This window comes from Balaenoptera acutorostrata, chromosome 4 (assembly GCF_949987535.1).
Source record: "Balaenoptera acutorostrata chromosome 4, mBalAcu1.1, whole genome shotgun sequence".
Taxonomy (NCBI): Eukaryota; Metazoa; Chordata; class Mammalia; order Artiodactyla; family Balaenopteridae; genus Balaenoptera; species Balaenoptera acutorostrata.
In genome coordinates this window covers 136,120,135-136,135,407 of record NC_080067.1, presented here as the reverse complement: position 1 = coordinate 136,135,407, position 15,273 = coordinate 136,120,135, and the positions used below count along the sequence as shown (strand labels likewise).

General features: G+C 40.3%; 1 protein-coding gene and 1 pseudogene across 4 annotated transcripts in view; one reads left to right on the top strand and one right to left on the bottom strand.

Moving 5' to 3' along the window:
- Positions 1-10,089, bottom strand: part of MAP3K7CL (MAP3K7 C-terminal like) — a 39,059-nt gene extending 28,970 nt beyond the window's left edge. Inside the window, exons 1-3 of one of the 4 annotated variants that reach the window (XM_007173819.3) lie at positions 9,736-10,089; positions 9,146-9,199; positions 7,627-7,735 (exon numbers count right to left, since the gene is read on the bottom strand). In XM_007173819.3, the coding sequence (XP_007173881.1) occupies positions 7,627-7,735; positions 9,146-9,181 (145 nt within the window). In that variant the 5' untranslated portion in view covers positions 9,182-9,199; positions 9,736-10,089. The other 3 variants (XM_007173818.3, XM_007173821.3, XM_007173820.2) reach the window with 3 other exon arrangements.
- A 1,066-nt stretch (positions 10,090-11,155) lies between these two features.
- LOC114236691 (60S ribosomal protein L12-like) lies at positions 11,156-13,390 on the top strand (annotated as a pseudogene).
- Positions 13,391-15,273: the final 1,883 nt, after the last annotated feature.

The following is a 15,273-nucleotide window of genomic DNA, read 5'->3' as shown; positions in this document are numbered from 1 at the left end:
CATATTCCCCGTCTCAGAAACTTATTAGTAAAGGAATGCATATGTCAACCATTTCGCCTAAAGCCCGGCACCTAGGAAATAATCAGTAGTAATAATGAATGCTTAATATAATCGAGTTTAAATTCCTTTTCACCAGAAACTCAATCAAAGTGGTTATGGGGAGGCAAGGCACGTGTGTGTGTGTGTGTGTGTGTGTGTGTGTGTGCGCCCGCATGCGCATATGTGAGTATGTGTTTAATGATGGGGGTTAAGGGTATCTTCATCATCCGAATAATCCAAAGAGAACAGGTAGGGTCAAGATCACTGACTCTAATTACTGAGTTCTCCCCAGCAAGTTAAGGGAGATTTCCCTGGTGTGGCCATAACCTCAGCTCTCTTCATTTAAGTCTGAATTTTAAAAGCGTTTCTCTTTTGCTTCCTTATCAAAGCACTTTCTATCTAAAATATTATTTAAAAAAATTTTTTTAACTTACACATGAAAGGTCTTTGAGTACTTTCCCTTTAAATCTAAATCACATTTTATTTTTAAATCTAATTTTAAATCTAAATCACATTCACATTTTATTTTTAGAAATAAAATAAGTGACATAAGTTTGCAAATCACATTACCAATATATCAAAAAACTATTTTAAACTTTCTGGGTACCTTGGTTCTTGTTAGAGCATAATATCATTTTGAAACACATCAAAAGCTTTTTTAAACTTTGCTTTCTGCTTGTTAAACATTAGAGATGGGAATCTAATACACATTGAATTTTCAGGGACCATAAAATTAAAACTATAGATATGGATATGGATAAAGGTAGAGCTTTCGTATGATGCCTAGCAGATTGTCAATTGTTTATAATTAATAAAAATCACCATGTTACCTTAACCAGCACCTAAAACAGTCAGGCAAACAAGATCATACATCAAATAGACTGAATGATTTTCTCTGCATGGAGAGACCTGATTCAGTTTAAAGACAGATTTTATGTTTCTTTGAAACACTCATCTAGTCACTATTATTGTAGCTATCATTTTGTGAATCTTATTGATTTATCCTTTTGTAAGAATATTTTGACTTATTTAGCTTAAAAGCATACTCCCTCACCCAGAAACATCTGCTTCAAGATGAACTCGTTGGAAGTATATTTATTTGTCAGACACCACTAAATAAAATTTACCTCTCCCTTTCTTCTTTCCTACTCTATGAAAACATATCAGAACTAACTTTCCTCCATCATTTCCCAGGACCACTGGGGAGGCTATCTGCTGACAGGAACAATCATTCTTTTCTCTTATTACTTGGATCCTACCTCCAAATGGGCAATAAAGTAAAAACAGCCCCAAGGGCCTGGCTTTGAATCCCTTCCCATTATTTATTAACTGCTTGATTAGAGGCAAGTTATTTAACCTCCCTTAGCCAATGTTTCCACATCTGTAAAATGGGTATAATAACATCTTCCTGCAGAGTTGTCGCCTATACTAAATTGATGAGATAGTACAAGTAAAAGCACCTAGGGACTCCATAAGCATTCATTTCCTTTTTGACCTTTCTTTACAGCCTTAAGCAACAGATTCCAACCAATAAATCCAGTTGTATCTCAAAGAATCTTCACCCAATATCAGAATAACAAACTCAAAGGGGTTATAGATACTGTATTATTGATTTTATAGTATTTGATAATTAAGTTCTACTGTGGTTCTCAACTCTGTGCTCTGTAAAGGATGTAAATATAGCAGACCCCCCCCCCACTCCCACCCCACTCTTGAGTGGTTTTCAACTTATTGTTATCAGTACATGCTGAGGCAGCCCTAAAGGTAGGGTCAGAGTTGGGACAGAATGCGACCTGGGAGAGTTCAAAGAGGCTCACCCAGCCCATGTCCCCAAATGCCATCCTTACCAAGTTGGCTGGTAGAATTCCAGTGGGAACTTTATCCCTAGACCTCCTACTGATACACAAAAATACACCCTGAGAGAGATAAAAAGGTAAACCTCGACACTTATTGCTTAGTGTGAATGAGGTTTTCCAGAGTCTTTCCCAAAAGCAAGGATTGAGACTGTGAAGAGAAGAGAGTACGGAAACTTTGGGGCCCTGAAGAGGGAGAGAGAAGTAACACGAAAAGGTACCAGAGGGAGAAAAAAGTTGAAGGAAGGGGACAATGACAAGAGACATTTCACCTGCATCACAATTTTGCTGAGAGCCAGTTTTGCACATGTATGCAGAAAGACATTCACACGATACCCAGTTAAACTAGATTCAAGGATAGCTACTTCAGCTACTCCACATAATTCCCACTGCCACACAAAACACCAGATGTGTGACGACAAAATAGTATTACTTAAGCAGAGTGGGTCTTTAGTTTTTTTAAACTAAAGGTCTTATGATTAATTCATGCCCAGATATGAAAAATTCTAATAGCTTGAAAAAAAATTTTTTAAACAAATTGTTGAAAGCTACCAGCTAGGGCTGATACCAGTATCCTTGATTCTAAATAACAACCAAAAAAATTTTTTTAAAAAGCCAAGGTCTAGATTTACACAAGAATGTGCCAGATATTGGCTCTGCTGAAGATAAAGAAAATTCTCAAGTAATTAACATCAAATCCTCACGTCTGTCTAACTCTAAATTCTATCTAATTGGAGAAGGGCCAGTGAGTGTCTAATAACCCAAGAAGTGGGATTCCTATTTCTCTTCTGCACATTTTCTATTGAGAAAACTAACTTCATGACGGTCCCAATTTAGAAAGTCACCTCTTTGGAATTCCCAGTTTGGAGGTAATACCAGTCATATCATAGTTTATTAAAGACAAGCATTGCTGGGAATTTCCTGGAGGTCCAGTGGTTAGGGACTCCATGCTTTCACTGCCGGGAACCCGGGTTTGATCCCTCGTTGGGGAACTAAGATCCCAAGATACCGCAAGCCTCTCGGTGCAGCCAAAAAAATAAATAAATAAAATAAAATATATTCTTAAAAAAAAAAAAAAAAGACAAGCGTTGCTGCCTCTGGGAGTTATGGCTAGCTAAGTGTTACTTAAGGACGGGGTCTAATGGTAGGCTAGAAATGTTGATTGTATTTTAAAAGGCTTTTTTTCCCCCTAACAACTTGCTTCCTTTATTTAAGCCCCTAGAGGTCCCTAGTCTTTTTGAAAACTTCTGGCTCATTCTGCTATCAATGATCAATGATCAATTCCCCATCTCCCAGGTCAGTCTGTCACCAAGTCCTTTCAACCCTTCCTTCCAAATGTACTCTGAATTCAATCATCCCATTCCATTCTCTAATCCAGGCTCTCATCACTTTGTCTGTGTACCATGATAAAAAGCCCCTTGCATTCTCTCATCTCCCCACATTCTAGACTATCCCAATTGAACACTCACCATTTTCATCATATTACTCCCTTGCTCAAGAACTCTTGAAACTCTATTGCTTCTGATCAAATCCAAACTCTTTCACTGAACTTTTAAGATTGACTTGGGAACTCTAGTCTACTGCTATCTAAAATAGACGTTCTACCTAAGACTCCAGCACAATGCCCAGCTCAGAGTGGGGCCCAGTAAATGGCAGGAACTCTTCCACAGTTCAGACCTCTGTTCCAGCTGAAGAGAGTTTTAGTATTTCCTGAACAAATTGTGCTCTTCCTGACTTAGGTTTTGCTCACGTTTTCTGTTTGAAGGGAAAAGGAAGAAGAATTGTTAGAAGATGTGTAGCTTCCTTTTCTTATACCTGGCATCCAGAAATGGCACCTTTCCTACACTACCTTTCTATACACTACGCGCCTTCAAGCCCAGGATGACTATCACATCTTCCAAGAAGCTGTTCCCATCTGCTCTGGGTGACAGATTTTTCCCCATAAGAGAGATCATATTGTACTTCTGCCTTATAAAACCCATAGGAGAGATCATATTGTACTTCTCTTTGCACATATCACCAGCCTTTGGCAGAATGCTAGAAATATAGAAACTAAGTAAAGCTCAGCTAACTGATAAGAGCAGAAGCAGAGGTACCCACAATCCACCAACTGGATAATTACTCCCTAAATAATTGCAGCTCAGTTATACTATACACCCTGCCTTGACAAGAAGTAGAAGTGTGAGATGTAGGTGAAACACAAAGCTGCTTCATGGTTTATACTTTCCTTCATTTTCCAGAAGCAATCATCATAAACACAGGGGCTAGCTGAGTCCTTAATTTATGTCAAGTGCTATGCTACATGTTTTATTTATATAGTGTCATTTAATTCTCACAACAACTCTGTGAGTTATTACCATACACATCTTATGAGAAACTGAAGTTCAGCAAAGTTGAGTAACTTACCCAAGATCATACAAACAGTGATGGAAATAGATCTAGAAACCACAGCTCACTGATTCCAAAGCCATATTCCCTTAACCTCTACACTAAATTGTCTCAGATAAATATGCAAAAAAAAAAAAAAAAGAAAGAAAAGGAACGGTCCCAACATGCTCGTAAGAAATGAACAAGTCAACATTCACAGGCAAAGACATCTCCTTTTCTCATGGACTCTGCTTACTCCTCAAGAATAAATTCAATAATAAGGAATTACTCCCTAAAAGTTTACCTTAGTTTTCCCATTTATGGTAAAAGTCTAGGATTTTTCCTTTGTTTTCCCCCTAAGTGTGTGGTCTATGGGCCACATGCAGTGGAATTCAAAAGGCATGCACAGTGTGTATGATGGCAAGTGTTGCTTGGTGTGACACTCCACACACTCCTTATTCGAGAATTCAGAGGGAGTGTCCCCAGATATCTGCAAGGCATCTTTCTGTGCACTTGTAAGCTCAGGTGCATGGGAAAATACAGATTGCTGGGCTTCAGTCCGAGCCTACTGCAGGAGGAGTGGGGCCATGGAACATATGTTTTTGATAAGTGCTCTCGGGTGATTATTTTAAGAAAGACAGAGAAACACAGAACCCCAGCTCCTGTCTTGGATTCTCTAGTTAGGTGCCCTTTCGAGAGATATGGGGACACATTGATCATTTTACAAAATTTAATTTTAGAAGGTTCTTCATAAGCCTTCAGGAGCATCTTTCTGTAGAACTAGAAGTCAGGAATTACTTGAAATAAATGACAACCCTTATTTGAAGCTACTGTATCAAAAACTGTGAATTTCAGAAGTGGGCATTCTTGGGACATTTGAAAGAGACTGGAACAAACCAATCTAAAATGACTGATGAAAAACATGCAGGAATTCCCAGTCATGGGCCAAGAGGGTTCAAAGGATGGTGGCAAATTAATTACAAGTTGTACATCTTGTACTTCAAGGGAGAGTCTATTCATGTAGCCCAAAGAGCAAGATCCACCTCTCCATGGTTCTTTTCTGTACATAAATTAAATTTTGTTAAAACAATTATGAGGAACCAATATGTTTATTTGTGTTGCCCAAAATTATGATATAATAATATTGTTTGAAATAACCAAGCTTTATATACTAAATTTTCTCTGTAACACTGTTGATTGCGACAGGACTTGTCCTGCTCATGTGGGACATGAGCACAAGGAAGAAAATTGTACATCTTCTTTCTCCCTTGGGATTTTGGGTTTACATGTGTCTGTCTTGAGAGCTAGCCACTCAAGCACTGATTATTCCTCAAAATCTTGCATTTATGAAATGCGTAAAAACAGAAGGAGCTTTTCTTTTTTGTTTTGTTTTTAATTATAGACTCTATTTTTTAGTGCAGTTTTAGGTTTACAGATAAATTGAGCAGAAAGTACAGAGAGTTCTTACATACTCTCTTTCCCTACAAACATAGCTTCCTTTTCTTCCTAGAGATGCATGATGGGATAATGAAGAATCCAGACAGTCCAGTCTAGGGACCTGAGTTTAAATCATAACTCTGTTACTCACTAACAGTGTGGTCTCTGGACCTTGATCTCTGTCTCTGCAAACTGGAAATACTAATGCCTACATTGCATGGTTATTTTAAAGATCAGAAATAATATAAGTGAAGATCTAATGCAAAGACAAATGCAGTTAATGGTAGTTGTCATTTCTTAGTTGAGACGGATTGGTTTGCCTTTTGGGAGGTTTCCCCTTCATCACTGTCTTGCAGGGCAACCTTGATTGGGAATATAATATAACAGCGGCCATGGGAAGAGTGTTGGAAGAAAAGATGATGAAGAGTCAAGGCTTCACCTCTTCCTACTCTAGAACGAATTCTCCACTGGGGGCTGCATAGTCCAGGAACCCCAGGGCAGAGGTGTCACCACCATAATCACTTGGTATAGTAAAGTCTAAATGGGTTGTGTAGTGTCAGGCTTCACAGAGCCCAGATCCTTACTTTGCATTATTTTGGGGCGGAACCTGTCCCTTTTCAATCATTACTTTTTAAAGCATTCCTTCCTACAGGAGCATTGTAGGAGGGAAGGACGGAAGGAAGGAAGGAAGGAAGGAAAGGAAGGAAGGAAGGGAGGGAGGGAGGGAGGGAGGGAGGGAAGGGAGGGAGGGAAGAAAGGGAAGGAAGGAGGGAGTGAGGGAGTGAGGGAGGGAAGGAAGGAAGGAGGGAATCAATCCTCAGAAGATGCAAGGTTTAAATGATAATGTTGTTTAAGCATATGACTATGTGATTTTAACAGATGACATTAGACTGAAAGTAAAAGATGACACCAGTGGAAGAGATCCAAGCCTTCCCTTCCTCACTGCTGTGACCTCACACCACCTGAGGTCCCCTGTCAAAGACGGTGGAACTGAGTATGTGTGTTAAGAGGTCATTGAAGGAAGCCATGACAAAGGGCTCTAAGTATGGCAGCCTCACCTCAGACCATACTATTTCAAGAAGGTCCGCCTCACCTGTCCCATTCATCACTCCCGCTGAAGTCTGTTTATTTAGCCGGAAGTGTGGGAGCACCAGTGAGAAACCAGCATTTGGAACTTAGGCTTCAGGAAATGCTGCTGGAACCAGGACAGTGATATTTTTATATTACCTAGCCAACTGCCAGCTCTTAATAAACATTTCCTCATGCAGTTTTAACAATGACATAATTTGTTCTCATTAGAAATTGTTATAGCTCCATGAATTTTATAATAAAAGAAAACTAAAATGGAAAAAGTAAAAAAATAAGAAGAGGGACTTCCCTGGTGGTCCAGTGGGTAAGACTCCGTGCTCCCAATGCAGGGGGCCCGGGTTTGATCCCTGGTGGGGGACCTAGATCCCGCATGCATGCTGCAACTAAGAAGTCCGCATGCTGCAACTAAAAATCCTCATGCCGCAAGGAAGGTCCCGCATGCCGCAACTAAAACCCGGCACAGCCTAAATAAATAAATACTTTTTAAAAAAAGAAGAAGAAGAAATGTGCTCAAACAACCAAAGGTTTGGAGACGGACGTATCACCAGAGGCATTTCTGGAAGCCACTCTCCAACGATGCATGATGAAGAATCACGCTCCCCATCATTGGGTCATGCCAGGCATGCATTTTTTTTTTGGCTGCACAACCTGCAGGATCTCAGTTTCCCGACCAGGGATCGAACCCGCGCCCCCTGCAGTGGAAGCTCGGAGTCCTGACCACTGGACCGCCAGGGAAGTCCCCAGGCATGCATTTTTAAATGTCCTTTGTGGAACTAGAAAAAATGATGGTAAGAAGGCGGCAGGCAGGGGAGGCAACACTTTCCCTCAAAGCAGAGCATACCTGAGGCATTATCGAGGCTGAAGGCAATGCGTACTGGCTTATCCGCAGGTACCCTGGCTGTGCTGATCATGTGGGCACCTGAGCCTTGGCCTTCCTCCTGGTCTTCCAGCTGTAAGAACAAGAGAGAGCCATTGTCACTTTACCCAACATTATCCCTCAAATACTCAGAGGCCTTTGGAACTTAGAGGGGAAAGTTAGTAAGCACTGCTTTCTTATTTTAAAGATATTCCTAGCTCCTAGCTTTCTTTCCCTACACCTGGCCCATTTATAATTCTTTTTCTGGCTTATAAAAAAATGTGCTTTGGAAATATATCTAGAACGAAATATAAAAGATGGGGCAAAATCTCCACCCACCTCACTTTTTTAGTATCCCTTACACTGACCAGTCCAACCCTGGCCCTTTGAGGTCTTATATAGTATTTTATTTTTAATTGAGGGGGATAAAGAAGTCTTAATAAGGCATCAGACATCGTTTCACACTCAAAAGCCTAAATTGGATATGAATTATTGATCTGGGAGTGGTAACAAATAACTATCATGGAATTATTTCAAGAATACCAAAGACTATTTTAAAATATCCCCCAGTTATATTATGAATAGTATGTGCTTTAAATATCTGATTAACTACCTGTTAATCTACCAAACATTTCTAAGGTTGTGTGATATGAGCAAAAGACACATCCTAAAAACATCCTATTGATGATCTACATCACCTACTAAATTACCATTTAATAAACTAAGATAGAATGAATGGAAAAGCATGCTACAGATAATATGGGTTGGGGTGGGTGAAAATACATGAATATTTCTTTGTATAATAATTTAACCAAGATATTTGATAATTTTTGTTCAATGGGACTAGGAAAAGATATTATTATAAACACAAGATATCTTTGTCATTTAAATCCATATATTTAACTTTTCTATTTTTAGTCATGCTTCCCCCTAAGCCCTCTACTTTCCTTCTCATGGAGACAGTAAACCAAAAACTCTGAATGACATTTTAAAGAAAATGTCTCTAAAAATGGCAAAATATAAATCATCTCTTTAACCATCCTTAGCAAGATTCTGGGAACTGCTTTAGCAGGACATTTTCTCACAGCAAGGTTTCTGATTCTTTCCCATAACTTTTCTCTATCTAAAAATAGTGTCTAGAACACTGAATTTTGTTTTTACAATTATTTATAGAGCCAAAGCGAATGCATACATATATATATATATATTTAGACATACATACATATGGAATCATCTTATCACCAGTATATGAAAAAAGAACATGCTTATATTAAACACCTAGTATAGCTTTGGAGAAAAACCAGCAACTGTTCATCACCCAGTTAGAATCATATTTGGCCCATTCATTTAACACTACAAGTAGCAATGAACCATAAAGCACTCCAAGTCATGTCATTCTAAGTTAGAAAAAAAGTATTAATGTGAAACATTCGACTCAAGAAAAGGGTAATATAAAATCACTGTTACTTGACTCAAAATTTGCTTTATCTTAGCTCTGACATACATTTCTGTGTAGTCTCGTCTGCTTAGAATCAACCATCTCGTTAGCCACCTGTTCCTAGGGAATAGAACAGACTGTCTCAAATTTAACAAAACAGACAATAAAAAACCCCTTAAAGTTGTAGCCAAAAGAAAAAAATCTTATTGTTACGCCCTGTACCATCACCAAACCATTTTATCGTAACATCTGAGGATGAAAAGCTTCACTCCTCTTTTGGCTAAATCTCCCAATGCTCTCCTGCACCAGGAAATAAACCACAAGAGGCGGAAATTTGCCTCCTGGGATTTTGTAAATAGATCTCTGGCAGGGTTTCCAGCCACGGGAAATGGAATTGATCAACACAGCTAATTAGAGTCCCTCCCCTCCACACAACAGAGAACATCTGTCTGCCTCCCAAAGGATGGCGGCGGCAAAGTTGGGTGGATTTTGAGTTCCACACGGTGTCAGCCACAAGAGCCCCTGAACCAACTTGCCTTTTCATCACACCGCCGGGGGAAATGGGCCACTGATTCCTCCTCTCGGCGGTAGCAGAGCTTTGGTTAAGTTGCTGGTGCTCTGAGCGTTTAGTTGGGTTTTCACACCTGTCGCCTTACCTCACTTAGTTGAGTGTCTGCACTTGTGTAATCCAGGGCCAGCCACTGCCTTGGCCGGTCGTTGCCTTTGTGGAGCACAGACCTAGTGGCAGAGCCGGCTGCACCTGCCGCATAGCAGCCGCTGACAATCTGAGGAGCAGTGACAGCTGGGAGGGCGGCTCGCTGCTACCTGCTGTCCCCCAGACCCCGGCGTCCCACGGGGCCTCCCTGTTCCGCTTCCCTCCACGACCCCTCTCTCCTTTCCTTGTCTCTCCAACAGCCAGGATGTTGTCATGCTTCTAGAAAAAGCAAGAGCAAAAGAAATCCCTCCTCCTGTCAGAGGCATTGATAAACAGCAAGTTGTGGAGAGTCCAAATGTTTTAATTCATTAGTCCTGGCAAACCTAAAATACAAACAGACTTGCTTCACAAGACAGGAATGTCTTCAGCGTGACCCAATCGGTGTCTGTGTCTATTCCAGCAAACTGGCAAAGATAGCATGACTCCAGTCAGCAAAAATGTCGGCCGCTCCAGTCAGCTCCCCGGGACCCAGCCAACTTGGACAGGCCACAAGCCGACTCTCAGATGATGGCAGCGATGATTCGGCTTAAGAACGTGAGGTCTGAGGTTGAGCTGCTGTTGGGCTTGGTGACTTGATCCCATCTACGATGCAACCGACCGCAAACCGAGTCAATGGTAAACAGGAAGGGAAAGTTCAAACTGTTCAAACTTTTTAATAGCTATCAACCTGAAGGTGGGTAGCACTTTAAAAGAGTTCGATGGTGATGTTGAGGGTAAATAATTAAAGATAAACAAGTATCCAGAGAATGCACAGACTGGGAGAAAATCTTTGCAAAATACATACCAGGTAAAGGATGGGTATCCAAGATATAAAAAGAACTCTTAAAACTCAACAGGGTTTCCCTGGTGGCGCAGTGGTTGAGAATCTGCCTGCCAATGCAGAGGACACGGGTTCGAGCCCTGGTCTGGGAAGATCCCACATGCCGCGGAGCAACTGGGCCCGTGAGCCACAACTACTGAGCCTGCGCGTCTGGAGCCTGTGCTCTGCAACAAGAGAGGCCGCGACAGTGAGAGGCCCGCGCACGGCGATGAAGAGTGGCCCCTGCTTGCCGCAACTAGAGAAAGCCCTCGCACGAAACGAAGACCCAACAAGCCAAAAATAAATAAATAAATAAATAAATAATCCTTCCCCCCCAAAAAAAACAATTACGTTATGTTTATAGATTAAAAAGACAAACAAACAAAAAACTCAACAGTAGGAAAACAACCCAATTTAAAAATGGGCAAAAGATATGAACAGACACGTCACAAAAGAAGATATAGAGATGGGAAATAATCATATGAAAAGATGCTGAGCACCATACGTCATTAGGAAATTGCAAATTAAAACAACATTGAGATTCCACTACACCCCTCTGAGAATGGCCAAAATCCAAAACACTAACAACACCAAATCCTGGTGAGAGTGAAAAATGGTGTGGCCACTTTGGAAGACAGTTTGGCAGCTTCCTACAAAACTAAACATGTACTTACCATTATGATCTAGCCATCACACTCCTTGGTATTTACCCAAAGGAACTAAAAACTTATGTCCACACAAAGACTTACACACAGATGTTTATAGCAGCTTTATTCATGATTGCCAAAACTTGGAGGCCAACAAGAGGTCCTTTCATAGGTGAACGGATAAACAAACTGTGGTACATCCAGACAATGAAATATTATTCAATAATAAAAAGAAATAAGCTATCAAGCCACAAAATACATGGAGGAAACTTACATGTATATTATGAAGTGAAAGAAGCCCATCTGAAAGGCTACATATTGTATGATTCCAACTATACAACATTCTGGAAAAGGCACAATTATGGAGACAGGAAAAAGATCAGTAGTTGCCAGGGGTTTAAAGAGAGGGAGAGAGGGGTGGAGAGGGAGAGAGAGATGAATAGGGAGCATAGGATTTTTAGGGCAGTGAAACTATTCTGTGTGACACTATAATGGTGAATATATGTCATATGTTTGTCAAAACCCATAAAATGTACAACACCAAGAGTTATAAACTACAGACTTTAGTTAATAAGACTGTGTCTATATTGACTCATAAATTGTAACAAATGTACCACGCTAATGCAAGATGTTAATAATTGGGGAAATCAGGGAGGAGAAGTGGGGGGGAGGGGATAGAAGGGAACTCTGTGCTTTTCACTCATTTTTTTTTTTTTCTGTAAACCTTAAACTGCTCAAAAAATGTTAAATAAGTAAAAGGATTTAGCAGGTTTCCTTGGTCTAAGGAATAAAAGGCTAATTTGTCATGCTATCCACAGTAATAAGGGGCATAGATTCAGATGATTAAAAACATTCACATATAAACCTATTTGCATTTCTGACTGCAAATCTTTCCAGGAATTATTATTACTGTTTGACATTATTTTATGGACAATAATATCATCTTACGTATTGCATTAAAATTGATCAAAAAGACTCTTTTTTTAAATAAATTTATTTATTTTTATTTATTTATTTTTGGCTGCTTTGGGTCTTCGTTGCTGAGCACAGGCTTTCTGTAGGTGCGGCGAGTGGGGGCTACTCTTCGTTGGGGTGGGCGGGCTTCTCATTGTGGTGGCTTCTTTTGCTGTGGAGCACAGGCTGTAGGTGCGCAGGCTTCAGTATTTGTGGCTTGTGGGCTCAGTTGCTCTGCGGCATGTGGAACCTTCCCAGACCAGAGCTCAAACCTGTGTCTGCTGCATTGGCAGGAGAATTCTTAACCACTGCGCCACCAGGGAAGCCCCAGAAAGAGTCTTATTCAAAAGAGTTTATCTTCATCTTCCCAATAATCCTATGAAATAAACATGGCCAATACTGTCATCCCTATTTAACAGATGAGCAAACTGAGACTCAAACAATTTAAGTAAACAGTTCAAGGATAAATGATCATTATGGAATAATGACCCAGATAAGATCCAGGTTTTCCAAATTTTAGTTCGTGCTATTTCCACTATACCAGGATGCACTGTGTATGAAATATCAAATTGAGTTGTTTCATTATCGATGTCTGACACACAACTTTTGGAGTGAAGGAGACAAAGGTATAACTTTCTTCATCATCTATTAGCATCCAGGTTCATCCGACACCAGCCATCTTTACCATGACACCTAAATTCAACCTCAAGGAAACCGAAGTTGTGGATCTTGTGTGTGTTGATGGGGAAGTGGATACCAATTCTGCACTGGCTCCCAAATCAGCCCACGGGTGTGTCTTCAGAAAAGCTGGTGGTGACAAGGACATTGCCAAGGAAATCAGTAAGTGGAAGCATCTGGATTCCAGTGAAACTGACCCTTCAGAATGGAAAGGCCCAGAATGAGGTAGCACCTTCCTCTTCTGCCCTGATCATCAAAGCCCTTGGCGAACCAACCAGAGATAGAACACGGCAGTTATACATTAAATACAATGGAAATATCACCTCTTATGATATTGTCAAAAGCACCTGACAGACGCAGCATAGATCTTTATCCAGAGAATTCTCCAGCACCTTTACAGCAATCCTGGGGACCACCCATTGTGTGGGCTGCAATGTCAGTGGCTGCATCCTCATGACCTCAACAGTGGTATGGTGATGCCAGTTGGTAAAGAGATACAAAGGAAAAGATGTCATTAAAGGATAATATGACAACAACAACAAGAAAGGAACAAAAAGAATACATCTAAATAGTCTAAATGTGCTCTGTCCAAGCCTGATCACATAAATTCAAGGCTTTAATAATAATATTCACCAGTTCTTCTGTTCCCATGGGAGCAGTGATGTATTTCTTGGCTCTTTATCTAAACACTTCCAAGAGGGTAACAAATCTGAAACTCAAGTGAAATCCCTTCCCACAACTGTAACCCAAAATAACTACATGGTATTTTAAGAATTCACTAGAATTATACTAATTCAATCCAGAAAGGATAGTGTGTGTACATCAAAATATTAACAGATTAACAGTATGTCTCTGGATGGAAGCAATATGTAAAATTTTTATTTTCTCCTTTTCAACAGTAAATGGATTTTTACTGTTACATGGAAAGTTATTTTTAATGGAATTCAAGGAGCTTTTCAAATGATGAACCCTTGGCTTGTTTCTGAATTATGGTCTATAATGCACACAGCAGCTCATGGTACAGACTGTCATCACAATTAATGTGATCTCAATTTCTTGATACAATTCAATAAGCATCTTGGGAAGACTTGGTATGTGCCAGTCTAGCATTTCCCAAATTTGCCTCATTGTGGGTTCATGCCTCTTAAAAATACCTATTCCCAGGCTCTGCCATGGGGGTGACTCAGTAAGGCTGGGGTAGGTCCAGGGTTTTATAAATTTAAGCAAGAAGTGCTAATATTTGTGTACAGCATTTAGAGAATGGTTTGAAAGGCATTTTCATCAATACTTTAAAGTTAGCTCTCCACTGCTGTGTGACATATGTAGCCTATAATCTCCAAAAGAAATGTTTCACGATGGTGAAGTAATTAGTCTTCCCTTATAACCGTCAGTCAGCAGTTTTTTTCTGTAAAGGATCAGATACTAAATGTTTTACACTGAATGAGCTCTTACAATCTCTGTCAGAACTACTCATCTCTGCCATTATAGCACAAAAGCAGCCACAGACGAGATGCATTTGAATGGAGGGGCTCCAACTTTATTTACAAAAACAGGAAACAAATGGACATGTCTGTGTTCCAATAAAACTTTATTTACAAAAACAGACAGCAGCCTGGATTTGGCCCACAGCCATAGTCTACCAGCTCCTATCTCACCTCACCACAGTCTGAAGCTCCAGTGGACATAGCTCTCCCAGAGGGGCAGGGCAGAGTCTCCTTGGAGAAAATTAACTTTTCATTTCTTGCCACTCTCAGTTGCGTCTCTTCTATTCATCCCTCCCAACTCCATCCCCACAGAAAAACTCTTGTATGTCAGAATTTTCTTCATAACAGCCCCAAAGTTCTTCCTTTCTTTCTTTTAACATCTTTATTGGAGTATAATTGCTTTACAATGGTGTGTTAGTTTCTGCTTTATAACAAAGTGAATCAGCTATACATATACATACATCCCCATATCTCCTCCCTCTTGTGTCTCCCTCCCACCCTCCCTATCCCACCCCTCTAGGTGGTCACAAAGCACCGAGCTGATCTCCCTGTGCTATGCGGCTGCTTCCCTCTAGTTATCTATTTTACATTTGGTAGTGTATAAATGTCCACGCCACTCTCTCACTTCATCCCAGCTTCCCATTCCCCCACTGTGTCCTCAAGTCCATTCTCTACGTCTGTGTCTTTATTCTTGCCCTGCCACTAGGTTCATCAGTACCGTTTTTTTAGATTCCATATATGTGCGTTGGCATCCGGTACTTGTTTTTCTCTTTCTGACTTACTTCACTCTGTATGACAGTCTCTAGGTCCATCCACCTCATTACAAATAACTCAAATTCGTTTCTTTTTATGGCTGAGTAATATTCCATTGTATATATGTGCCACATCTTCTTTATCCATTCATCTGTAGATGGACA